Source organism: Python bivittatus, unplaced genomic scaffold, assembly GCF_059951505.1.
Source record: "Python bivittatus isolate LINGU-HERP-01145 unplaced genomic scaffold, Pbiv_v1 ctg000120_np1212, whole genome shotgun sequence".
Classification (NCBI taxonomy): Eukaryota; Metazoa; Chordata; class Lepidosauria; order Squamata; family Pythonidae; genus Python; species Python bivittatus.
The window spans coordinates 6,146,573-6,174,460 of NW_028277037.1; the positions used below are offsets into that span (position 1 = coordinate 6,146,573).

At 39.0% G+C, this 27,888-nt stretch overlaps 1 protein-coding gene across 2 annotated transcripts in view; it reads left to right on the forward strand.

The window, feature by feature from the left end:
* The window catches only part of SEMA3C (semaphorin 3C), a 158,659-nt gene that overhangs the window by 63,076 nt on the left and 67,695 nt on the right, over positions 1-27,888 (forward strand). For both annotated transcript variants that reach the window (XM_088134903.1, XM_088134904.1), the window contains exons 3-4: positions 18,227-18,387; positions 25,974-26,036. In XM_088134903.1, the coding sequence (XP_087991029.1) occupies positions 18,227-18,387; positions 25,974-26,036 (224 nt within the window). The remainder of the gene's footprint in view (positions 1-18,226; positions 18,388-25,973; positions 26,037-27,888) is intronic.

Here is a 27,888-nt window from a genome sequence, read left to right on the forward strand (position 1 = left end):
TAAAATGCCTTTCAATTATTAGTTAGTGTCAGCCATAGAGGTAAGAGATGGTTTCGTTAACTTCATGTTTTGATGATGAGAGCGTACAAAAATTTACAGGAAAGTAAACTTTAATTTAAAAATTGTTTATTTATTTAAAAATGATTTATGTGCCTGGGCTCAGATGCTCCTCTAGTCTAAAACTAGCCCAATTATCCATTCCTCCTAAATAAAAACACTACATTTGCCGGACTAAAGAATGAAATCTTTATGAATGAACCTTGGAAGAGGCTGATTCAGGTTTATGTTGGATCACTTTGGAGGACCCCTGCTTCAGTTTGACCATCTGTATCTGTATTTTTCCTGAGTCCTGTTATTTACCTCATTATTTTGTGCTGAAGACACCAGTGTACTCGGTGTCAATCACCTGCCTTTAATTAACTTGATAGGGAAGAATTTGTTCTTTTAGATTAAAGGATATCTTCATGTGTCTGAGCCACTGCATTACATGAAAAAATAAGCTATACACTGCATGAAGGGTGGTGAATCTCAATATGTAATAGCTAGAACTGCACAAAACATTAGAAAGCAATGCTTCACAAATTGTGTTAGTGTGAACAAAGTACTGCTCTTTCTAATGTCAGAGATGCCAGGTTCTTTACAAGGTTTGAAGAGCCAGGGATATTCATAGCAATTTTTCTAAGGCACCGCGAAAAGGGCAGAATTGATGGTCAAGATCTTTACCTAGGAAAATGCCTTGGCCATGCATTGTTTTCCTGCAAAAACAAACAAGATTGTGTAGTGTTTTCTCATGAAAAACACCATGGCCACCATTCTGCACATGCCTATTTTATTTCTGCAAAGTAATTGTGCCTCAGGCCTGCCTCCCTCCCTTTCCCCAGAACAAGGTTAAATGGAAAGTTTTAGGTAGGCTGGTAGGAGTTTCCTTCTGGACAGTGATTCCTGATCAGCACTTTTGGTATGCCAGGCAGCAATTAGTAGCAATTAACACAGGTTTTGTTCTAATTTTCTATCACAAGAACTTCAGGGTCATCTTCAGCTAGCAGGTTCCATGGCTTGATAAACCTCTGGCACAGGTGACTCCAGGTGTCTTTGCCTTCAGCTACCTCTTCATGCATGCACAATCCCTTCACTTCACTGGTGGTCCCAGTGAAAAGGTTGTGTACATCCACACAGTCACGCAAACACCTGGGCACAGCTTTCAAGGAAGTCCTGTGGTGTCTCCAAAGGATGCATTTGGAGAGATGTTTTGCACTAAAGCATTTTGTGAAATGCTTCTTCTGAATGCTTTCCACAGCTCTAGGACAAGTACCAGTAGGTAACTTCTTTGAAATGCATCTCTAATAGGCTGAAACGGGGATTGTTCCTTAAAATATGAGTATTGTCTTCTACTTAAAGGATTGGGAATATGATACATCTTGAAATAAGGAGAAATGGGACTTGGGAAAAATGTTTAGCATCTTACAGCGAAGGTGAGAGAAGAAGAAGAAAACTCCAGAGAAGCAGATGGAAAAATTAACACTTGCCTAATGAAGAAATAAACTGATTCAGAACTCGGTAACACCATATGGTAGGTTGATGCTTTGTAAGCATAAGGTTGCATATCTGTGAAAGTTAAGTGGTGTGAGAGCAGTATTTTCTAGCTGGTATTTTCACCTTCTGTCACTGGAATAATTATTTTCACTATCCCAGTGTCAAAATGGTAATTTGCATTTTGTATTGTATCTGTGATCAAGAGTTGGAAATTAGGGACCTGTCTTTTGAGTGATGCTGCCTTTGGAAATGATTTATTTATTCATATAAAGCCATTTTGAAAAATCACGTTCTTCTGTAAAAAGACTCTTGGATCAACTCATTAAAAAGCAGAACAGTCCCTATCACCGGGCTTTTAGTGTAAAAGATACTGCACCAAAAGAAAATAGAGTCAAGAGAGAGAAAGGAATGTGAACTAGTGGCCAGCAAATGAATTTTAATTTAATTGGTTGAATTTCTGAGGCCGCCCAATTCAAAATGACCCTGGGTGGCATGCAGTATTAAAACCAGATAAATAATAATAATTATCAAAAGTTGAAGTGACATAGAAGATGTAGCATACCCTCACATGGTAAGAGTGCTGTTGAGGACCCCACCATCAGTAAACCCAAGGCTTTTTAAGGGTTTAAGGGCTTTTTAAAGCAAGATAAAACAGGAGGCCACAGAAATTCCAGAGGGCATGCCATTCCAGAGGGTAGGAAGAGTGACAGAGAAGACACACTTCCTGGATCCAATCGGATGACCTTGTTTTACTGATGGGAAAAATAATCAATTCATCCTCTCCACAGAGTATGGAAGCCCTCTTACCAGGTTTTGCTCTTAGCTGGATTTGTTGGCTTATCCTTCTGGCTAGTGGCTTTCAAAATGTATGCTTTCAAAGAAATGCAAACATCTTAGTTACTTTGCAGCTTGAAGGCCTCCTTTTGTGGGAGCTCTGGACTTGTTTGGCCGAATAGTCCTGGTGCTATTGGTCCCCTGATTTCTGGGCCGGCCATAGTCCATGCTGTGATTTACCTTCTTTTTTAGATGACTGTAATCTGTGCTCTGGGGAGCTGATCTTGAAGAATATTCTCAAGGTATAGCAGATGGAAAATGAGGCTTTCTCTTGTCCTGTATTAAAGGATTTTTCCTTTTGGTTCACATCCGTGCAGGTGAATAGGGTTAATTGCTTTAATATCTGGGCTTTGATTTAAGGATCATTTAGGACAGTCCTATTTGGATTTAATTTACGAAATAAGAAAATGAAGCAATTTATTCAGGGACTTTAATGTTTCAGGGATGCCGAGATGCTGGTCACCCTTGATGGTGTTACCTAGGCTTTTTGATCCCCTATGGTATCTAGCTGGTTATTTCTTTATGGCAACACCCAACACCGTGTATTGCTAAGCACCATCAACACAATTACTCAGAACACAATTTCTAAATAACAATTGTCATAACCAGTGATATTCATATGCTTTTCTGCCTTTTGTCTGGCTAATCTTGCCATTAGAAATGGGGTTAGAAATCTAACCTCATTTCAGCTTAGAAATTTCCCATGCCTATAAAATGTCCTTTTGTTTAGTAAGTCTATATACAATTGATAATTGCCCCCGCAGCATACACACACCCTGAATATCATTGATATTCCAGAAGTCTTAGTTCACATGGGTTATGTTATATGCTCAGTTCCTTCTACTTTTTTTTAATAATCATTCATTCCTGGCAATTTACTAAGTACATTCTGTTAACTGGAAAACAAACGGCCATTGTTAACAGACTGATAAGCCATATCTAATTTGGAACTGTACTGAAGTTATTGAAATAGCTCTCGGTGGTATTTAAACTGTGATAGACAGGCATGAACAATGGCAAATACTTTTACAATATGGATTTTATGGATGGATTGAATTTGTACAGTGCAAAATGTGTTTGAACAAGAAACCGGTTTCCACTAGCAACATTTCACCATTTTTTTAAAGGTGTAGAACTACTTCCACAAACATATTCACATATGTCAGAGACTTCAACTCAGTGACTCAGTTTTGCTATTCATGGTGGAGCCGTTGATGACATTATTTGGCATAATCGAAGAGGCAGTGTGAGGAGGTTCTATAGCTAACTGAATGTTGAATAAATTTTGCTTGTACCAACAAGCAAACAGAAGTGTTGATTGTACAGCTACTCTCCAAAAAGACTTGACAAACCTAAATTTCAATCAACTATACATCAGGTAGTGCAAACATTTATTCTAGTTGGATAAGATTAAAAATCTCTTTAAAAGTTTTTTTTAAAAAAAACTACTTGTGTATGAAGATGATGGCTTCCAACTTATTCCATGTACATTAGTGGTCCACAAACGAATTTCAGATGGTGCAGGTTCCTATTGGCAAAAGTGTGTATGACTTTTTTTTTTTTGGTCAAAGCAAAATTGAATGCCATCTGTAATTCAGGCAAGCGGTTGACATTCTTGATTGAAAGTGTGGTCTAATTTTGGAGTCCATTTTTTGGGTTATGAGAAAGGCCTCCGAAGTTTTTGATTGCTGTATAATGGTCTACATAAAGGAAAAGACTGGAAGCCATCCTACTGGGAGAACATTACATTTAACTTCAGAGGAAGGGAAGAAAGTGTGTATGTATGTATTTAAAACATTAGTAGAGCTACCCATCTTAAAACAAACTCTGTGTGGCTTATAACCCAGAGAAAACTACATATACGTAATAAAAACTGAAAACAATAAAACCAATGACCCAAAAAACAGAAAAACCGAGCACCACAGCCACACTTCCCTGACACAGCCCACACATTCTCTCCCACTTCAACCTCACCCTGTCCCATGCTTGGGGGAAGAGCCAGATCTTTAGTGCTCTCTTGAAGGTTAAAAGTGTTCTGTTGCATCAAATGGGCATTAGGCAAAGTTGCTTATGGTAGTAGAGGGTGTGATTTCAAAGACCACGGCTCTGTTTCAGCTCTCATATTGGGAATAACTAAACGGGCAGGATATTAGTGTATTGGGAAAGAGAAAGGCAGTGCAAAGGATGGGTTAAATCAGTGTTGTCCAAACTTGGCCACTTTAAGATGAGTGGACTTCAACTCCCAGAATTCCCCAGCCAGCCATGCTGGCTGGGGAATTCTGGGAGTTAAAGTCCACTCATCTTAAAGTGGCCAAGTTTGGACAACACTGGGTTAAATACTCTCTCCCCATGCATATATTCTAAATTTTAAAACAGATCCTTTGTGATTATTGGGTCACTTAAAACTCGGATCTCATGGTCACACTCATGGCAGTTCCATGTAATCTCAGTGTGTGTGTGTATAAGTATGTATATATGTATATATTTCTTCCTAGCATTTTCCTGCAGGTGCAGGGTCTACTTTTCTGGGTCAACCGAATGTTGATCCATTGGTTGCAACAGGAACTGACTGACCGGCTTGTCACCCAAGCCTGTTATGGGATGAGAGAGGGACTGGCCCAAAGTCACCCAGCCGGCTTTATCCTTAAGGTGGGACTAGAACTCACAGTCTCCTGGTTTCTAGCCTGGAGCCTTAACCACTAGGGCAGACTGGCTGTCCTATACATGTATGTATAAAATTAAAAGCATACAGAAGCTCAGAAGAAGGGAAAGAGGGATGCATCAAGAAAGAAAACTTCAACAGTGCAAGCTGTGGAACAACACCCTTTTTAAAAAAAAAAAAAAAAAAATGTCTGAGAAAAGTTTAGAGGCGTTGACAGAGCCTAAACTGCAGATGCATTAGATCAGGTGTTCAATATTTAAAGACATGATTCTTGGTACTTGAGTGATCTCAAATATCCATTTTAATGTATTTAAAAGCACCCTTGATTTTTTTTTTTTTTTTTTTAAGTGGCTGGTTTCCTTTGGCAAGAAACGATTTTATTACTGCCTTTCTGCAAAGCAAAAAAACATTCAAACCATTAAGGCAGCACTAAAAGTGAAGGCAAAAGGACTTAAATGGATTCATAGCAGTTGGAAGGAATGTAGAGCTTCATACTTTGAGATGTGTGCTTTGACAAACGTGTACAGTATTAGCATAGCAATAAACCCTCGCAATAAATAGTGCATGATATGAAACCGTATCTAGGAAGGTTTCTTCTTCTGAGCCCATCATTGTTCAACTCAATTTATTCAGACAGTAATAAATAGGAACACGATATGCACACTTTGCTTTGATCGGCTTGCCTTGTGAGAAAAGATACATCAACAGGTTTTTTCCTCTCGTGTTCGGTGCAGCTGGACGACATTTTGCAGCATCTCTTCCCACCACTCAACTGTAGCCCTGTTTTATTACAGAGAAAAATTGAAGGAGTGGCAACCAGTCACTTAGGGAGAATGTCTGCTGGGTTTTATTATTATTTGTGAAATTTGTACGCAGCTGAATCATTCAGATTCCCAGCAGCTCCCAAGATAAAAATACCATAGAAATTCCACAGTCAAGAAAAACAATTATTGCAACATGTACTTGGTTAAAATAAACATGTGTGTGTGTTGGTGTGTGTGTTTCACTCCCAGCCCTAATAACACAAAATCCCCTAAACTATTCAACTATTGTTGAATCAAAATCAACAATAACAGTAATGATAACAGTAAAAAACCAATAATAATCATAATAATCATATAAAAATAATGATGATGGTGAACAATCACATCGCAAAACCCTTCTAGAAAAAGTTCAGCTTTCACTATCCTCTGGAAGGCCGTTACTGAGGAGAGGCAGGATAATTTCAAGCAGGGCTTAAAATTAAAATTTAGCGGCAACTATTCTGACATTCTCCTGCAGAGACTAACACAGGTACCCACTTGTCTTTTCAGTGGGGCCCTGGGTGGTATTTGCGCATTCCCCAAAGTTGTTAGGGCTGGATAAGGAAATGGTGTCAGGCCTTTGAGGCAGACCATGTCAAGAATTAGGCACAGCAGGATCTCGGAAATGTTCTTTATTATGCTAAGGTAGACTAACAGAACTTGAAAGCCTGTCCAATAAACAAGAATAAACAAACAAATAAAATAAAGAATAAAGAATAAACAAGCCTGTTTATTCTTGTAATAAACAAAACCAAGGTGGGGTTATTTTGAATTTCTTTCTCAGGATTGTGTACTCTCTTCTGCAAGTCTGCTCTTGCTCCTTCCTTCCCCGAGGTCAATTCTATATTGCTTTACAAATGGGTAGAGCTATGCTATGTGATTTAATTTAGATATAAATTAAAATTCAAAATAGTTGACATGCTTAATCATCAAGTATTTGACAGTCGTCCCTATCATACTAAACATTAACATTTGGTGGCAGGGTTTGCTATGGAGGCTTTATCCAAGACATTGGTAGGGGCAGTGTTTCAGCTAGCCTGGAAGTCTAATCATTGGAATGGTGATTGGTTACCTCTAAATTATTTTGGGGTTGGGGGTAGGAACAATGCATGAGATCCAGGGTGTTTTGCTTTTTTTTTGGCACCTTTGAGTGTTGACTCCTGGTGACTGCCTGGATTAGTCCCTGCAGTTTTCTTGGCAAGGTTTTTCAGAAGTGGTTTGCCCTTGCCCCCTTCCTAGGGCTGAGAGCGACTGGCCCAAGGTCACCCAGTTGGCTTTGTGCCTGAGGTGGGACTAGAACTCCTGGTTTCTAGTCTGATCCCCTAACCACTACACCAAATGTCAATTGGGCGGACTAAAAATTGTGAGACCAGTCTTCCTTTAGGTATGGAGCCAGCTGAGTGACCTTGGGGCACTTCTTCTCCCTCAACCCAACCTATCTCACAGTATGGTTGTGGAAAAAATATGAGGAGAAACTCTCTTTATGCCACCTTGAGTTGTACAACAAAAAAAATGGAAGGATATAATAAATAAAATATTAACTTTCAGAGTAAACTGATTAACTTTAGATAATAATCGAAGCAAATGTGGCCTGGCTAGTATTTAGATGGTGGACCACTAGGGAATTGCACAGCCTGTGGTCCAGACTGAGAAGTTGAAAGAAGGCAAGTGCCAAACCACTTTCGTACTGATGCCAAGAAAACACTGTGAGTGGACAGGTGCTTTAAGAAGGGATTGTGGAAGTGCAATATTTGTGTTCCTGCCATCAAATAATGTACCATAGATATGGAGCAAATGAAAGCTTGTTGCAGCCCTTGGGGGGGGGGAAGAAAAGGGATCAGAACTCTAAGAATTTAACCCTTTCCTTCTGCTGTGTTCTTGCTGGAAATCTGTCTTCTGAAAGGGCTATAGTTACTGAAAGAAGCAATCTCTTTGGAACCAATAGAAAATGCCACCCTGTTAAGTGTAAACGCACAGTTTCAGATGGGCTACCTGCTAGAAATGCTGGTCTGCATATCATGTTTCCCACGATTCTTGTTCTTTTTGTGTTTTATCTCAGCTGCCAAATTTTCATCCCCATCTTTTCCTGCAACCATTGAAGATTCTGGATGCTTTTTTTTTGGAGGGGGATGTTTTTGTTGCATTCGAGTCGGTGTTGACTCCTGGTGACTGCAGTTTTCTGGGCAAGGTTTTTCAGAAATGGTTTGCCCTTGCCTCCTTCTTAGGGCTGAGAGAGAATGACTGGCCCAAGGTCACCCAGTTGACTTTGTGCCTAAGGTGGGACTAGGAGGCATGCCCCCCCCCCGTTTCTAACCTGATGCCTTAACCACTACACCAAACTAGCTCTCTCAAGATGCGTTACATTTCATAAAAACAATAAAACCATACATTGAAACAGCATCTGCAAAGAACATTGTATCAGCCACATTATAACCCCCCCCCCCAACTGGTTTATATAGCACTTTGTGCTTTGAAGACGCTGGGGAAGATCACCATCTTAATGCCCTTCTTGAACATTATCAGGGAAATGGTAGACCTAACTCCAAGGAGCAAAGTATTCTAAAACAAGGAAGATACAACAAAGAAAGACTGTAATGGTAACCCTGAAGGGAAAGAATTCACAGTATGCCCTTTCAGTCTACATGCATGGATGGGTAAGTCCTACTCCAAGGAGGATATAATTTATAAGATTTAATTTTAAATCCCAAGGCAGTGTTGTGCTTAATCAACAAGTAATAGAAGAATAGAATCTTTTTTTCCTTCCCTCCTGGGCCAAAGTTCAGTTTTTCTACTGCCTCTGAACAAATATGGCAATATTAGTTTAAATTTGGCGTGGATGAATGCAGAAGACTTATTTATTTAAATTGCTCTCTGTTCAGATGAAATCTAAACAAAAAAGCACATAATTTTTCTCTCCAATCCAAACCAATAGTTGGCAAAACCAAAGTCTATATATTCTGTTTTTAAGCACTACCGAGAAGGAAATGTGTGGGGTTTGTGCTTCTTACATACAAGGGATAAAATAAAAATGCTGTGTAGGGCATCTTTCAGCAAAATCACAGGTGTAATGAACTTCCATAGGTCATCCCCAAGTGAGACAAAGTAGCATAATCTTTTGGTGCAGAACACAACATTGCTTTTGTTTTATTTAATTTTTTCAAAGTCTAAGAAAATGTTGATGAAATAGAGTTAACTTTAGTTTTATTTATGCTCGGAGACCTAGTCACATGAAATTCTCATGAAAAGAGCATGGGATTCCTATATTCGTTCCAATCATAAGGTGCACAAAGAGCCTGAATCTATCTCTCTGATCTTGCATTATACAATCATCTCTGGGGTTGTCTGCAGTCCTCCTGGTTTCCTACAATTAAATTAAATCCCCGAGGAAGACCTGATTACATCTTCCTCATTCATAGGTAGTTTTCAAATCAGGAACTATGAGCAGTCTAGAAGTTATCAAGAAGGTGATAGATAGATGGATGGATGGATGGATGGATGGATGGATGGATGGATGGATATTAGTATAAGACAAAAAAATCTACCACCAATAGCACTTTATGTGATCTTGCAACAATAATTGCAAAAAATGAAAAAGGGAGGTAGAAGAACTGGAGTGGGGAGAGAATCCTTTCATGGAGGAAGAAATAATTTGGATGAATTTCAGCACCATATTAAGACCAGTAAAAACTGATTGTAGGTTGGCTGCTCCACTTACATTCTTATGCTGCATTCCTGGTTCACGTTGTGCAAACCAGTTGGTGAACCCTGTATCATAGGCCAGATCATCATTCAGAATGCTGACTCTCAACTAACTTCAAAATGATTTTCAAAGTGCTTTGAAATGATTGTGTTCTCCCAGTGGTTCGGAGCATTTTGACTCATCTTTCAATAATTTTCTGTTCTCTTCATACTCTCAGCAGAGTTAGGGGAATAGTTCAGTAGCAATGAATTATCTCCCCAGAGCCCTGAAGCCAAGGATGGTGAAGAAACAACATATGAAACAACAAAGCTTAAAGCTAAGATTTTCAGTATTTTATGCTCAGAAAGAGCTCTCAATGATCTTCAGATTAATCATTTGTTTGTTTCTTACTTTGACCTATATGCCCCTCAGTTTCCAATGTCTCCAAGCTGCTTAGAAGTTATCAACACAATAAGGTTAAAGAGCAGAATCCATAACAACAAACTTGCAGTCAGCCTGATGTACCACATTCATCCTAAGTGCCCTAATGTCACAAATATTACTTGGAAAAAAAAAAGAAGGAAAAGTTACTTGTGTTGGCTGAATCAATTCCTAAGTCAAGCTTTTAAAAATCTGTTAATGTTGTCACAGAAATATTAGTGGAAAGGTGACTGAATTCTGAGAGTAACTTTCCTGGAACTTAATAGAAGCTACTTCTGAGTTGACTTCCATATGCTCTTCATTGGATCATGATTATAATATTGTCTGTGTGGATTTATTTGAGCTATATGTCTATTGTAAGTGGCTCCAAAAAACCTGGGTGGGACAGCAGCATAGAGATTGTAACAATATATAAAGGACTTTCATGCCTATTGAGATTCACTTCATGTTTTGTGTGTGTGTGTGTGCACACAATGTTTCTTCAGTGGACGTCTAAACTGTATAGTGCAAATGAAGCAAGTAGGCATCTGAAAATATGTGTCTCATACTGATAATATTGCCATGAAAAGCTCAAAATAATATATTCTTGATGATAAGCATAATTAATAACTATGTACTGCACTGTAGCATCACTGTTAAGCTATGAATAGCTTAATCCATGAAGATTAATGCTAAGGGAGAGAGTAGTTAATCAAGGGCAGAAAAATGTTTCCTGTCTCTACATGCTTTGAGAAAGCTGGAGTATCACAGAGAGACAAAAGGGACAATCGGTTAGAATTCTAAACTGTCTTTGGGGAATTAAAATTTATTCCTTTGTGATATGGCAGAAGCCATGAACATAACATATTTTTAATTGCACTTTGATGGAGTTCTATATTTTATGAGCTAAGAAGCTAACCGTTCAATTTCTTTGTTACAAATGGGAACCCGATCTATTAAAGATCACAATGTAATAAATTAATTGCTAATAGGGTGTAACTAGGTTTTAATCTATCCCGAACTGGCCCTTGAGACTGATAACCATGTTTTATTTTTTAAAAGATGTTTTCTTAACTAGATGAAGCAATGGAAATTGAACACTTTTCATTAGCACGTGTCTGGCAAGCTGAACCGAGAGTCAGTTTGCAGACCTCTCAAGAATATTCCCTGTGCCAAAGGGGAGTGGGTTCCACGTCATCCATTGTGTCTCATCATGAATGTCAGAGAGGTCACATAACAAGCTGGTGCAAGTTCAGATGAGAAGAGGCTAGAATGTCCATTCCCAAGACTGGAAGGAAACATTCCTGAAAGCCAGCAGGAAAGGGGGAAGTGAAAATGTTGGTTAAAAAGATTGTTTGTTTACTCATCTACTTATTTAATTTATGCCCCACCTTTCCTCCAGCAGCTTATCCTGTTGGATGGTTCTGTTAGTGCCTTTTTGAGTTCATATGGTGCTCTTACTATGGCATTTCAACCGTTTTTCTGATAATTGTGTGCTGCTGAGAGTCCATGAGAATGGAGGGACATAGAAATATTAGTGAATAAATAAATAGGGAATCTACATTGCATGTCTTCTTCCTATTTATTTTTCCACCACAACCACAATAATGAGAAGTTGGGCTGTTTAACCTTCAATATTGTTTCTGTCTTCTTGCTGATTTCATAGCAAGTCTGGAGCTGTTAGCTTACACTGATTTCATTCGCAGTATTTTCATAATACACATCTTTTGCAGATTGAAGCGATGTCACCATCACTTGGATAGTAGCTTAAGAAATGTCATGTGATAGTGAAATATACAGCATAGGAGTGGTTTAAACATGGCCACAGATCCCTTGATTGCTCAGCTTTATCAGCCCTCTATCCTTATTAATTCACAGTTGTAGGTGTGCTAATTCCATTGGAAAGTTTTGTTGAGATGACTGGAAAGGACTATCTGTAATTCTTGACCTAACAGGGCTCATTTGTAGAAGCAGTAATTCCGCAGATGTGAACTATGTGAAATGATCAGCTATACAAATATGATAAATAAATAGACAAATAAACTTGTACATAGAAGGTTGCTGCAGATGAATTAATCCTAAACAACAATGGCAAATTCATTTTCCTCCCTGACTATTTCATCTTCTATCTTATTGCTGAGATTTCATGTGAAACCTGTGAACGTTTTTTAACAGGCAGACAATCAGAACTGGATCCATGTCTTCCAAGGAGGCTGCTTTTTCATGTTTTTGTTTTGTTTTTTAGAGTTTTCCCTAACAAGGATGTATAAACAGGGTGTGAGAGGGTGTCAAAAGGAGCACTTTGAAAAGTAGGCCCAGCACATTAAATTTGATGCAATTTACTTATGGCTCCATGTTATTAAAATGATATCACCTGAGATACTGCTAATGTGATTGCCTCTCCTAATTGTCTTCCTTTGCCACAGTAAAACTGCAATTTGGGGTAATTGTGAAGGAGAAGGCTTTCTCTCTTAGTGACCTTCTGGAGAATGATATGTCTTCCCCTCCCAATAATTCTGTTCTAAAAGGACGTGTCTTCTCCTCTCATTGACCCCTTTCTGAAGAAGAACATGTCTTCTCCTTTCGCAGCAGTCCTACAATAAATTAGTGAGTGGATATCTATATCCCCTTCATGGATCACTGCCTTGTCGTGGTGAAGGGGCTTGCGTAACTCAGTGAAGCCATGAGCTATACCGTGCAGGGCCACCCAAGACGGACAGGTCATGACAGACAGTTCTGACAAAATGTGGTCCACTGGAGAAGGAAATGGCAACCCACTCCAGTATCCTTGCCAAGAAAACCCCATGGACAATGTTAAAAGGCTAAAAGATATGACGCCGGAAGATGAGCCCCTCAGGTCGGAAGGTGTCCAATATGCTACTGGGGAAGAGCGGAGGGCAATTCCAAGTAGCTCCAGAAAGAGTGAAGCAGCTGGGCCAAAGCCGAAAGGACGTTCAGCTGTGGATGTATCTGGAAGCGAAAAGAAGGTCCGATGCTGTAAAGAACAATATTGTATAGGTACCTGGAATGTAAGATCTATGAACCAAGGCAAGCTGGATGTGGTCAAACATGAGATGACAAGATTGAACATCGACATCTTGGGAATCAGCGAACTGAAATGGACGGGAATGGGTGAATTTAATTCGGGTGACCATTATATCTACTACTGTGGCCAAGAAACCCTTAGAAGAAATGGAGTTGCACTCATAGTCAGTAAGAGAGTTGGAAAGGCAGTAATGGGGTACAACCTCAAAAACGACAGAATGATCTCAGTGCGTATCCAAGGCAAACCATTCAATATCACAGTCATCCAAGTCTATGCCCCAACCACTGATGCTGAAGAAGCTGAAGTTGACCGCTTCTATGAAGACCTACAACACCTTCTAGAACTAGCACCAAAAAAAGATGTCCTTTTCATCATAGGGGATTGGAATGCTAAAGTAGGAAGTCAAGGAGTAATCGGAATAACAGGCAAATTTGGCCTTGGAGTACAAAATGAAGCAGGGCAAAGGCTAATAGAGTTCTGTCAAGAGAACAAGCTAGTCATAGCAAACACTCTTTTCCAACAACACAAGAGACGACTCTACACATGGACATCACCAGATGGTCAATACCGAAACCAGATTGATTATATACTTTGCAGCCAAAGATGGAGAAGCTCTATACAGACAGCAAAAACAAGACCAGGAGCTGACTGTGGCTCAGATCATGAGCTTCTTACTGCAAAATTTAGGCTTAAATTGAAGAATGTAGGGAAAACCACTAGACCACTCAGGTATGACTTAGATCATATTCCTTGTGAGTACACAGTGAAGGTGATGAATAGATTTAGAGGATTAGATTTGGTAGACAGAGTGCCTGAAGAACTATGGACGGAGGTCCGTAACATTGTACAGGAGGCAGCAACTAAAACCATCCCAAAGAAAAAGAAATGCAAGAAAGCAAAATGGCTGTCTGATGAGGCTTTACAAATAGCTGTGGAAAGAAGGAGTGAGAAAAGCAAGGGTGAAAGGGAAAGATATAAGCAACTGAATGCAGATTTCCAGAGAATAGCCAGGAGAGATAAGAAGGCCTTCTTAAATGAACAATGCAAAGAAATTGAGGAAAACAATAGAATGGGGAAGACTAGAGATCTCTTCAAGAAAATTGGAGATATGAAAGGAACGTTTAGTGCAAAGATGGGCATGATAAAGGACAAAAAAGGCAGGGACCTAACAGAAGCAGAAGAGATTAAGAAGAGGTGGCAAGAATACACAGAAGAACTATACAAGAAAGATCTTAATGTCCCTGATGTCCACGCTGGTGTGATCACTGACCTTGAGCCAGACATCCTAGAGAGTGAAGTCAAGTGGGCCTTAGGAAGCATTGCTAACAACAAAGCTAGTGGAGATGACAGGATTCCAGCTGAGTTATTTAAAATACTAAAAGATGATGGTGTTAAAGTGCTGCACTCAATATGCCAGCAAGTTTGGAAAACGCAACAGTGCCCACGGGATTGGAAAAGGTCAGTTTATGTTCCAATTCCAAAGAAGGGCAACGCCAAAGAATGCTCAAACTATCGCACAATTGCACTCATTTCACATGCTAGCAAGGTTATGCTCAAAATCCTACAAGCTAGGCTTCAGCAATACATGAACCGAGAACTCCCGGATGTACAAGCTGGGTTTCGAAGAGGCAGAGGAACTAGAGATCAAATTGCCAACATTCGCTGGATCATGGAGAAAGCACGAGAGTTCCAGAAAAATATCTACTTCTGCTTCATTGACTATGCAAAAGCCTTTGATTGTGTGGATCACAACAAACTGGCAAATTCTTAAAGAGATGGGAGTACCAGACCACCTTACCTGTCTCCTGAGAAATCTGTATGTGGGCCAAGAAGCAACAGTTAGAACCGGTCATGGAACAACCGATTGGTTCAAAATAGGGAAAGGTGTACGACAAGGCTGTATACTGTCACCCTGCTTATTTAACCTATATGCAGAGTACATCATGAGAAATGCCAGGCTGGAAAAATCACAAGCCGGAATTAAGATTGCAGGGAGAATCATCAACAACCTCAGATATGTGGACGATACCACCCTAATGGCAGAAAGTGAAGAAGAACTAAAGAGCCTCTTGATGAGGGTGAAAGAGGAGAGTGCAAAAGCTGGCTTGAAACTCAACATTAAAAAAACTAAGATCATGGATCTGGACCCATCAATTCCTGGCAAATAGAAGAGGTAGAAATGGAAGCAGTAACAGACTTCATTTATTTGGGCTCCAAGATCACCGCAGACGGAGACTGCAGCCATGAAATTAAAAGACGCTTGCTCCTTGGGAGGAAAGCTATGGCAAGCCTAGATAGCATATTAAAAAGCAGAAACGTCACCTTGCCGACAAAGATCCGCATAGTCAAAGCTATGGTTTTTCCAGTAGTAATGTATGGCTGTGAGAGCTGGACCATAAAAAAGGCCGAGCGCCGAAGAATTGATGCCTTTGAACTGTGGTGCTGGAGAAGACTCTTAAGAGTCCCCTGGACTGCTAGGAGGTCAAACCAGTCAATCTTAAAGGAAATCAACCCTGATTGCTCATTGGAAGGATCGATAATGAAGCTCAAGCTCAGATATTTTGGTCACGTAATGCGAAGAGAGATCTCTTTGGAGAAGACTCTGATGCTGGGAAAGATTGAAGGCAAAAGGAGAAGAGGACGGCAGAGGATGAGATGGTTAGATAGCATCACTGAAGCAATGAGCATGAAACTGAGCAAACTCAGGGAGGCAGTGAAGGACAGGAAGGCCTGGCGCAATATGGTTCATGGGGTCACGAAGAGTCGGACACGACTTAACGACTAAACAACAACAATATCTATATAAACCATAGCACCCAGAATCTACCTGCAAACACCGGGACCTTTTGGCCCTTTCTTAGAACTAAAGAAATGGATTAGATTTTGAAGGTGTGAATATTGTCCTTATCATGTTAATCACCCCAGGAAAGGAATGACTGCATTCATTTGCTGCTTTTTTTTTTAACAGAAAAACCAAAGGGAACTCTTATGGAATAAGGATCAGCAGCTATTTACTGAAAGATGAGAGCTTTGCTTTCATTGCTATGCAAAATTATGACTTGCAGAATGCTAAGAGGTTTAATGTTCTGGTGGCTTCTTTGACAAGCATACCTCACTGCTTTCCCTGGTACATTCCCAAATTTTTAAGGCACGGGATTCTGAATTGCTTTGAAGAAGGCCAATGTTTCAGACCTAGGTTCCATAAGAGAGAGAGAGAAAAAAAATCTGTATGACCGTTATTTATTATTTCTATGAAATGTATGAGTGATTGGAACTGAAAATCAGATACTTTGGCTTTGTAGTTATTTAAAATTCTTGTGGAAGAACAGACTGCTGATCCTTTGAGTGCGGAGTTAGGATAAGAATAGTAGCAAGTCAAAGCATAGGACTTATGTGTTTTCACACCAGTTAATGAAGACTAAAATATCCTGATTCAGTTGGTTTGCAAGAATAGGAAAGGCTTATTTATGCAACTCCCCACAAGGCTTAACACTTTATCAAGTGATGCTGAGACGTTATTTCTTGGTGGCAGTCTTGGAAGGACCGCAACCTTCCAAGATTGTATTTGCAAAATGCTGTTCCTGGCAAAAAAGGTGTTCAGAGCTCCGGATGAATCCCCCACCCATAACAGCAGACTATAGATAGACAAATATCAGATTTCAGTCCAGATCATTGCTGCCTGTCGGCACTCATAATTTCACATTAACCAGCACATACCAAAAAAAGCATTACAAAGAATATAAATATGTGTATGTTCATGGATTATCTGTCAATATAAATGTTTCAATTTATATTTCATCCATCAATATGTGCGTTCTAAACACTTTGTGTGTTTTGAATTGAAAACTGCAATGAGACATTTGGGAATGTGTTGGTAACTAAGACCCAATATGCACATTAATCTAGGGCAGGAGTGCAGAATGTATAGCCCTTCAGTTGTTGTTATTACACAACTTTTAGCAAACCCTATAAGCATTATCAGTGGTGAAAGATACTGGGAACTGTAGTTCAGTAGCACCAGCAATCATGGTGGAGGGGGCAGGGTGTCAGAAAAGGCAAGATGGTGGTTGTACAGCAGAGTGATCCAGGCCCCACTCCTTTCTATGTGCATGTCCAAAAGGAATGGGCTTCAGTCACACTGTCATGACTACAGTCTTGCCTCTTTTGACACCAGCTCCCCCAGGAAATGCCAGCGGAAGCCCTCCAGATTCCCTTTCTCTGATCTGTTAGAGACCCATCATGTCAGTTCATATTGGAATTCATAAAGGTCAAGATTGATGTACACATGGAAAGGAATTTAGACAGACCCTCACCTGTTTTGAAATTCAGCACCAGCGTATCAGTTGTGGGGGTGTGATAGTATATGCTTAACTTATCTACAGTAATAACTAGTGCTTATGATTTCCTTCTTGTCCTTCTCCTACAACCAGTGTCCATTAAAATCCCTGACATACAGAATTATTTCATTTTCGCTTCATTAGTCTCTCACTTTTTCATCAATATTATTCTGTTGATAACCCCAAGCTATAATTAGCTAGCCTTATGCTAAGTTAAATATGAGACTATGGTTCTGAAAGAACTAGAGGGGAAATGCTGTGGGGCAAAGAGTTGCTTAATGATTTTCCTTTCCTTTCCTTTCCTTTCCTTTCCTTTCCTTTCCTTTCCTTTCCTTTCCTTTCCTTTCCTTTCCTTTTTTGAGTCAAGCAATTTTCTAAGAAAATGCAGTTAAAATTGCAGAGTTGCAGAAATTAATTCAAATGGAAGAAAAAAGTATTTGTGACTTGATTGAAAAACAAAATAAATCTTAATTGATCTTAGCTAATTCAATTCTTAGAAACATTAAATGAAATATATTTCTGTGACTTTTTCAATATTGATTCTGGCCTGTCAAAACATGTGAAAATTTCATTGATTAGTTTGTTGTATCATATTTTTTAAAGGGTCAGTTGCAAATTACAGTTTCCATTAATATAACAGTGTTGTTTTGGATGACTGGATAAAACTATTTTGGATGCTTAATGGGTAAAGTGGTTTACTTAAGTGTAAAAGCAAGGCAGTCATTTTTGACAGAAATTATTTCATTTTTACTTAAAATTCTGATGGTCATGCTCAATCTTTTCACTTTTATTGGGATCATACTTCTTTTCTTCAGGATAACAGTCTTGGGTTTTTAGCTGTAACAAATACCTCTAATGAAACTCAGCACACATGGAAGGCAAATTAATTTCAGATTTCTCTTTCTTTTACAGAACTACAGGAAACCAAGACATCCCAATTTTACTCTCTTTCCCATCACCCCTTAGACTACAGGATATTAGTGATGGATGAAGATCAAGACCGGATCTATGTTGGCAGCAAAGATCACATTCTGTCTTTGAATATCAATAATATAAGCCAGGAGCCACTGAGCGTAAGTTCACAATGTGGGTTGGGAATGGAAGTTTTTCTACTTAAAAAGTATAGATGAATGAGGGAGTGGTAACAATATGTTACATTCTCCCCTTACCAGACTGTATGAATTTTCCATGTTTCATTGAGCAGTTGTTGCTTAAAATATTAGCAAGACAATATGTTCAATCAATATACCACTTTTACTGCCAGACAACAAATGTTTACCAGGCCAAAGCTTTCAAATTTACAAAAGGAGTTGAGAAATCACCTAAGGATCGGAGTTAAATGGAAAGCCAGTAGGGTGGGATTTGAGTGTCTAAACATCTTGGATCAAATGGTTGTCAGCTGGGGTGCAAAGTGTATACCCCTATGCAGGTTCAAAATCTTCTGGTATGAGAACTTTCCTTCCTCCCTCCCTCCCTCCCTCCCTGCCTGACGAAACTGACGAATTCTCCTGGTGTTTTCTAAGCCAGTTTCCTGTTGATTTTTATTCACCTGTGTAGGTTTTAGACCAAATGCCCACCAGAATTTCCCACATAGAAACAGAGATATTTTTGTGTGCTTAAGGCCCTCTTATTCCTGTCAGAGAACTCAATATTAGCATTGCTAAAGTTTTTGGCTTCGACATGTACTACATTTATTTAGCTTCTGAAGCAAAGCATATCAGTAAATGCTCTAATACAGTAGCATCTCTGACCCATTTCTTTGGGTAAAAAAAAAATTTTTTTTTAATGTTAACAGAATATTTAAACCCTCAGTAAATCTGCCTGCACTTATAGGTGAATTTCAGCTCAAACACATTCATCACCATTTGTGATCTGGCAAGTATGAGGCATTACAGAAACAAAGCTCCCGAACGTGTTCGCAGCTGAACAATATTTTAAAAAGGCATCCTTCAAATGCCTTTCAAAATAGAGCCTGTTCCTTGTAAAGTGAGACAGATGGAGCATATGGAACATCCATGCACATGGCTGACAATGTTTGGAAAGATTTTTTTTTTAAAATTACTTATTTTTATTGCAATGGAGGATTTCTTGGATGGGCAGGTGGGCCATGAGTTTGAAAGGATAAGGAGGTGGATTGTTGTTCCAGACTACCCGTTGCAGTTAACAAAAAGAAAAAGTTGGCACAAAATGTTGTTCATTGCTTGAATGCTTCTTCCTACCTCATGGATCTGGATGTCTATCATTTGTGGGGGTCAGTGAATCCATTTGACAGATATTGCTTTAAAATATACATTCACCTCCCCTTCATTCAGAGAATCCAACTTTTTCTTCTTCATGTTTTTTAATGAAAAGTAGGCATTTCTGCAGGTGTGCAGGTGTGTGCGATGTGAGTGTGTCTATGTGGTATGTTTATATATGTCTGCATGGTGTGTGGGGGGGTCCCTTTCTATCTATTTTAGTTGTGTCTAACTTGTGCTGCAATAAGTAACTCTTAGGTTAGTCATGGAGAGCTTGTCACTTTAATTTCTGTCAAGCCCACTAGGTAGACTAGACCAGGAAGCCAACTCCACAGCTACTTTTGACTAAAGTACAAAGACTAAAGCTACTTTTATGGAGATTGGCTATAAGAACAGAATCTTGCATGTCAAATTGTGCTGGACCTCCTCCTCCTCCTCCTTATAGTTCAGTGAATTAGGGTGGCGCCTCTCTGAGCAGCTTCCGAATGTAATCTCATTCTGGACTTAAAAATGCTTCGTCCCCTTTTGCATATCTCCATCAGTGTCATCTTCCTTACTCTCTACAGTTTCCATCCAGTGTTGGGTGCCTTGTGGGCAACCCATGCAATCCACTTTCCATGGAAATCAGTGAGACCACTACTTCCATTGATTTATGCTGGACTGGGTTGCACCCCTGGAGAAAGAACATGGCCTCTCAAAAGGATGGGCTTTAAAATATGCATTCCAGAGCCTCTGTGGACTTTTCAGGAAGGATTGGAGAAATCCTGTTCTGAAATCATGAAGAGCTGCTGCTGACAATATTGGACTAAGTAGACCCAATCCTTAACTCAGTACAAATCAGCTTCCCATCTTGTAACAAAAGGTATTCATTTGGCTTAGGTCACTGGCATGTTCTCAGCAGAAGATGGCAGCATTATTTACTTAATTAAACTCAGAATAGGAGTTCACATTTAGTATAGCTTTTTGAGATAGGCTGTGTTAAAATGATGCAGAAAGCAATGATGTATGAGATTGATTTGAGGGAGGCTTTTGTCAATGTGAGGAAAGGGCTCAGTTTCATTCCTTCAGTTTCATGGATTTCTGGAGTAACTTTCCCATTTCTCACCACCATAACTGAGGTGCGGTTCCCTCAGATTTCAGATCCTGCCCATCACATCTTTATTTCAATTGTAGCAAGATTCAGCAATCATTTACCCTGATGCCCCAGTCAATGGAAAATATTGCACAAGATAAATATCTAACCAAAAAAGAAGGGAGTGTTACAAGTCAAGCATGCAGATTTTTGAAGGGAGCACCCCTTTGCTGAAGCCTGACTATGCCATTTCAATCCAGATGTTAAAAGGGACTTGTTTGTGTGTGCTGTGCATGCATAGACTATTTCTGGCAGAGCGAAGGGCAGGTTGTATCAAGTCAGTTTGCTTTGATTTGACTTGAGTAGATGCAAAGCAACCTTATTTTTTCAAGTTGAGGCATGACCTTGAAATTGCTACAGGGATCCAGATGTAGGCAATGCCTCCAAGATGGATCAAGGCTTCTCATACAGGCATAGTTACAAGCTAGTTGTGGCACAATCCATTTGGATTGCCCCTTTCAATGAGTACCATACAACCCAAAAGGAGGGACACATATCCTACAAGTAAAAAGCAGATTGCAACCCTATAGATTCCTGTAAGATATTTTCTTCCTGCCTTCCATGTGTGGTGACACAAACATTTGTATCAACTTGTAACACAAATTAAGAGGATACAATTAGCCGTTCCATTTTTTCTTCCTTAGTTTGGTTTCTAGTGGAAGTTCTCCACACATAGCAAAAGGCGCTGATTTCTTGAACTGGTAGAAAAAAGACCTGTTGGATATTACCATATTTATCACAACTGACACTTTCAACATCCTAAGACCATAATCCAAAATGAGTGACACCTGATACTATGGTTATCAGTTGCACCAGACAGGGAGCTTGGAAATCAGATATCTTCAGAAGTCTCCAGAGATAGATGAAACTGAATACTTGAATAGGATAGGTATCCCTTTCTTTAAATGTTATACCAATAATTATAAGGTGTTTCCAGAGTCTTCTAAAGAGAAGAGTGATATTCCAATTGCATACTGTTTCACTTTTCTATTCAGTCAGTCTTCTGCATTAACATGAATTGCTCCAGGCAATAGCGTGGGAGCTGTAACAACCACACACCAATTCTTACCACATTTGCTAATCCCTGTTTAACATCTCATTCAAAGACATGTTTTCACACTGACAGTGCTTACGATTACAGAAAATTTGAGATGTATTTTATGTGGGATCCTCGAAGCAGAACAAATTTGCTGAAACTTCACAAAGTGAACCAGAAGGAGAACAATGTCTGTCTACCTTTTCCAGATTAGTAAATGAAAGTACAACTTATGGTAGCTTATTTCATCAGCAGACTGCTAGAAGCTGGAATCTGTCCAATAGCCATATAGAACTACGCTGTGTTCATTGTTCATAGCAACTGGAGTTTTATTGCTACTTTTTTTGCCTGGCTTCTAATCCTATTTCACTTTTCCTTGCTAGCCTGTATGAATCCCATTGAGAATTTGCTCTTTTTTGGAACCATGCTTTTTCTTAACTTTAATGGCTCGTGGTTCCTATCAAAGCCAAATTCCAAATTCATCCCAATAAGGCAGTTCAAGACTAAACTGATGATGATGACACTAAATATCAAAGAGTATCAGTCTTGCCCACTCCAAAAAAAATTTCTTTCATCAGTCGTAGGATTCTAAGTCAAATGTTTGCAATTGGCAAAAGGCAGATGATATTCACTGTAAAGTTAGGAAGCAAACTTTGCAAATTTACAACCTATCCATATAAAACTTTATTAGGAAACCTTAAACTGCATCATAAGCTGTGTTTAAAAGTTTCTACTTACATGTATGCTTTGATTCAGACTTGATGTAAGGACTCCTCAGTTGATATATAAGAAGCACATCAAAGTCTTCATTCCAATCAAGGCATATCGGACGTTCCAAGCCCTTTGGCTGCTATGTAAAATTTTAAGTGATTTTTTTCAAAGCATGATTCTCATAAAGTTCTCTTTAGCAAGATTGATTGAAATGAAAAGGATGGGATTACAAGAGTTCCAGCAACTGAACTATTTCTCATTAACCAGTATGTCCACACATATGGTGCAAATTTTTTTATTTTCTTTCAGAAAAGACAAGTTCAGACAAGTTTCTTCCCTGATAACAGGGAGACTTGCAGTTGGCTGTTTACATAATGGTCTCCTGAATCTTCATCTGTCTGGGAACTAACTCTTACACCAAGAAAGTTCAAGGCATCAGACTATTTCCCCCATGATAGGAGTAAAACTACAGACAATTTAAGTACATAGCTAGGATTCTGTAGCTTAAGGGTAACACTATGTTTTGCAATGGAATGTCCCAAGTTTGTCTTCTGGCAGCTATAGTTAAAAGGATCAAGGAACAAGTTGATGGGAATAATCTTGGCTTCACACACTGTAAGGACACTGCCAGTTGCAACAATTAGTAGTGGATTAGGTCAAGGTTGCATGGCTGTTCTGGGGCTGAGAGCCGTAGGTGTCCTTTGGGAGACATGCAAGAGACATAGTCAAAAAAATTGAACAGAAACAAGACAAAGAATTGGGAAAAGAGAGGAATGGCACTGAATTCATTTTGTTTCATATACATAATTGGATTTTATAATTTGACCCTTATTAAAAAATAACTTGATGCAACTTTGAAGGGGAACTGAGAGCTTCACCCAAAGCTTTTGGTGGGGACTCCTTTGGCCCAGTGCCCATTTGTTGTTTCTCATTTAACTAGGAGACCCTTGATACAAAGGAAGTTCATATAGCTTCAAGATGTGCTTCTGACCCTGCATTTTGGAAGTTTCTTTGATCAGCAATCACTCTAGGGTACCATATACAAATGCAACAACAAGAACAAAGGATTAATATACATGAAGCTCTGGTGCCCTTCTTAAAAAAAAGTGTATGACAGAAAATCCCTTTGAAAAATCTCATTTAATTATTAAGTCTCTAGCAACGTGTTGGGAAGTCCTATCACCACTTAGCTAGGAATCAGGCCCATTTCTGATAGACATACATTTCTGATAGGATTGCCCAGTTAGTATTTCTCAGCCTCAGTCAATGTGCACACATCAGGGTGTAGCATTAGAATGATGCATATCCATGTATTCTACAGGATTGGTGTAAGAATTCCTAAATTGATGAATGAGAAGAAAGTAAACCCATTAAAAGGATGATGAAAATGCCAATAATCACCCTTTAGAGTTTTGTTTATTATACTAAAGCCTACAAAGCTAGTGATGGCAGTGGAAGCTTTATCTAGTTCACAAGGGACACTGTTGCATTCCCAGTAGATGAAAATATGTTTTCTTATTACTTGCCTAAAATGAAAATGGCTGAAAATGAAATGTATATTATTCTAAATTTGGGTGTGGAATCTTCAGAGGCTGTAATGTTTGTCTAGAAATTACCCCTTGGGATAAAGTCTGTTAGAAGTTTAACAGAGCATATTTTCTTATGAGACACCCTGCATTTGAATTGTGGCATCCTGTGCCCCCCCCCCCAAAGTTTTTTTAACACCAGCCTTCTTTATAATATTTTGACTTTTTGCACCCTTGAGCTGGGCTTGTAAACACATGAACAGCGGGCTGAACAAATTGTGTGTGATTCCATCATTCTAATGAAAGCGACACCCTTCAGACATTCCTGGATGGAACATTGGCAGTCTGTTAGATAATTGCCACAGAAATTTTAATTTCCAGTAGTTAGTTATCTGAATTTCTATTGGCAACTTTTATTCAGTCAAATGCTCAAGGTGGCCAACAAAATATAGAAGCATTTTTTAAAAAAAAAAAAAACCACAATTTTAATACTATTAATATCTTACTTATGTCCCACATAATGTCTTCCTTAAGGAAGTCAAATGAGGTCCTTCATCCGGCTGTCGGTGGGCTATAATGAGATAGTTTTTCACTGGGTTTTAAAATTGTATTTTATTCCTCTCTAGATATTTTTAAATGATTTGCTCTGCTTAATTAATTAACACAATTAAATTTAACTGGGGGGCTGTTTTGCATAGAAAGGTTTAATGGATGAATATTTTAAAAAACACACACAACACAATTCTGTTTGGTATAAAAGGAGACACAAAGAAACTTTCAAGAGTTTATGGGTTATTATATCTGACAACAGTAAAGCCGTATGCCTGAAATCCTTGCTCTGTCTGTTTCCTGACCTGGCCTACCTCATAGGGCTGACAAGATGTGACAAAATCAAGCTGGACGTTGTCTTTTATATTTACCTATTTGCATAATTTATATCCCGTCCAGCTCCACAGACTGTGGGCAACTCACATAAAAACATCATGCATATCACCGATGTGAAAAATTGAAAATGTCAGCATAATTAAAATAGCGCAGCGTATCAGGCACTTCAGCCACCCCCCCACCCCCACCCCACCCAAAGCTGATAAAATAAAATCTTTGCCACCTTCCTAAACTCAAGGTGAGGGAGCCATCTGGACCTTGTGGAAGTTTCCAGAATGATAGGGCCATCCTCAAAATAGCCTACCTCTGAGCCCCCCATCCTTTAAGAAGGGGAACAAAGCATTGTATCTTGCTTCAAGGAGACTCAATTTGGAGTAGGCAATGCCATAGCTAACATGGACCCAAGGCTTCCCCAGGAGATGGAGCCAGAAAAGAACCTTTGTGGACCCTGTCCTGCAGAGAATGTTACAGTTTTGGCAAGGAATGATCAAGCGCAGTTTGCTGGCTAAATCTGCTTTCTCCTGCACAACTAACTCCAAGAGCACTCATGATCACAAGAACCATGTCAGAAACAACACGAGATCAAGTTTGTGCCTTCAAGCCAGTCTTGACTTCTGGCAATTGTCTGGACAAGCCCCTGCAGTTTCCTTGGCAAGAATTTTGGAAGGGGTTTGCTCTTGCTTTCTTCCTAGTGAAGGACTGGTCCAAGGTGGGACTAGAACTCACGGTCTCCTGGTGTCTAGCCTTTAAGCACAACACCAAACTGGCTCTCATAAAAGTCCAAAAACACCCTTAAACTGCTGGTTTGATTCTTTGGGCATGCAACTTACCCTGCATGGACATCTCTACTATACTGATGGTCAAACTGATATTACCTGCAGTGTCCTGAGCCAGGTTCTTTGGGGGTTAAGACTGGAGGAACAAAAGGCAGTGTTTAGCCCCTTAACTGGGTTTCTTCATAAGAAAAACTGCAGATAGAATTTCTCCAGCAAATTAGATGTACAAAAATATTGACTTTATGCATTTAGGCATGATGCAAAGGCATTATGATAATTCAAACTAATCACCCCCTGTGAGTTTATATTAAAGATTATGTAATCCATTAAAAAAAATTTTTTTTCTTTCCACACAGATTTTCTGGCCAGCATCAACCACCAAAGTTGATGAGTGCAAAATGGCTGGCAAAGATCCTACAGTAAGTCTTTTATTTTTCCTTTTAATTAAATATTTGGCTGCTTGCACCTTGGGTATAGCCAAGATCAGTAGGGAAAAAGCATATTTTTCTTTTCATGCTCTTTGAGCTGGGTCATCCTGTGAAATTTTGAAACAAACAAGATAGAGTCTAGATCTCACTACCCAGGTCTGGAAAGCTGAGCGTGTTGCTTATGTTCAGAACCAAGCTTTTAAAAAATAAATAAAAATAAAAGCAAATCCTTGTGTTGCTTTTATTGTTAGTGATGGATACCACCGGCAAGACCTGCTTTCAATATCTTTTAAAGAATATAAGGCAGGCTGAGCTAATGCTAATGTAAGTGCTTGGATAGGCTCCCAGACAGTATATGTTGCTTTTTGCATGGAAAAAAAAATTCTCCTGCATTCCAATAGCACTTACTGCCTGATCATAAAGATTAATAAAACAATGTTTTCAGCAGATGCCTGAAAAAGATTAAAACTTTCATAGAGCAGGTAAATGCGGTCTGAGTATTATTAGAGTTAAAGCATGGATTACATAGAAGAATCAACTGTTGAACCAATTACTTGTGGGGGGTGGGGGAAGCTCAAAGAAATTCTGAGTCAGACAGGTTGCATTTTTGTCGAGTTAAGAGATTAACATATTGTGTATCAGGCACCTCTTGAAAAGACCACTATAAGAAATTAAAAGAATAATAATTTTTACTGTATCGATTGGGAGCGTGCACTAGTCTGGCTGAAAATGTGGTGGTGAAAAATCAGACTGATATTGGGCAATTCTCTTTTTTAAAGAGCTGTGCTAAGCATTCACTGTCCCTTTTATTACAGTTTAGCTGTTAAGACATTCAAAAATGGTAACAAAGATCAGACTATTCTAGTCCTAAAAATTTCAAAGATATTTAATCTTGTTGGGATCTTGGAATATGCTAAATTGTAGTCAGCTGTGTTTTGCTTGACCATAGTTTACTAATAGATCATAATTCTGTGGGTTCTCACAACTTGTAAAGCCAGAATCCATGATTCACAAACTGCAGCGTCCAAGTTTCCCAGAATGCACTACACTGAAATAAAAAGATTATGGTATATTGTTTGAAGCAAGGTTATTCTCTGTCAGAATGGTTTTCAGTATGATTTTACTATGGATCATAAATTTCATATACTGTGCAGAGACTTTATTTGGTTGCAAGGTTTCTATTAGAAAATCACGCTCATTTGCAAAACTATAATCAAAACACAGAAATATATGTCTGTTATATCTAAATGGCAATGCATAAATGCACACACAATGGTCATTATATCAAATCTTTTTTCTGCTAATATTGGAAAAAGTTGTGCTAATTTTAATTGAATATGTAACAGTATTATGTTACACCAGGGATTATCAAACTTTGCAATACTGTGTCTCCCCTAAAAGGATTTTCTCATCTCCCATCCAAGAATAAAACCAATGATTTTGTTGGCCATAAGATTAGGCAAGAATCAATGGACCACTTACTTGGAATAATTACATTTTAATCTATATATCAAGTAAAAACAACATCTTACAATGTTATAAATTAAAACTCTTTCATTGGAAATAAGCAGAAAACCCACCCCTAGTAATATTTTAATGAGAAGGATAAGCTTGCTTGTCATTGTCTGACTCCTGAAATCTGGCTTTCAATTTAAACTGCAATTCTCATTCTGCAGTTCCCAGAGCCAGAGAGGCATGTTTCTTGTGTCAAATCAGCCTCTCTTAAACTGCTCTTAAAATGTTGCAGCTTGCTACACTCTGGTAGGTTGCAAGGAAGGGCTTTTGGTCCTCTCTCCTCCAGCACCACCACGCAGAGATAACAGTGACTAACAGGTGCTTGTAA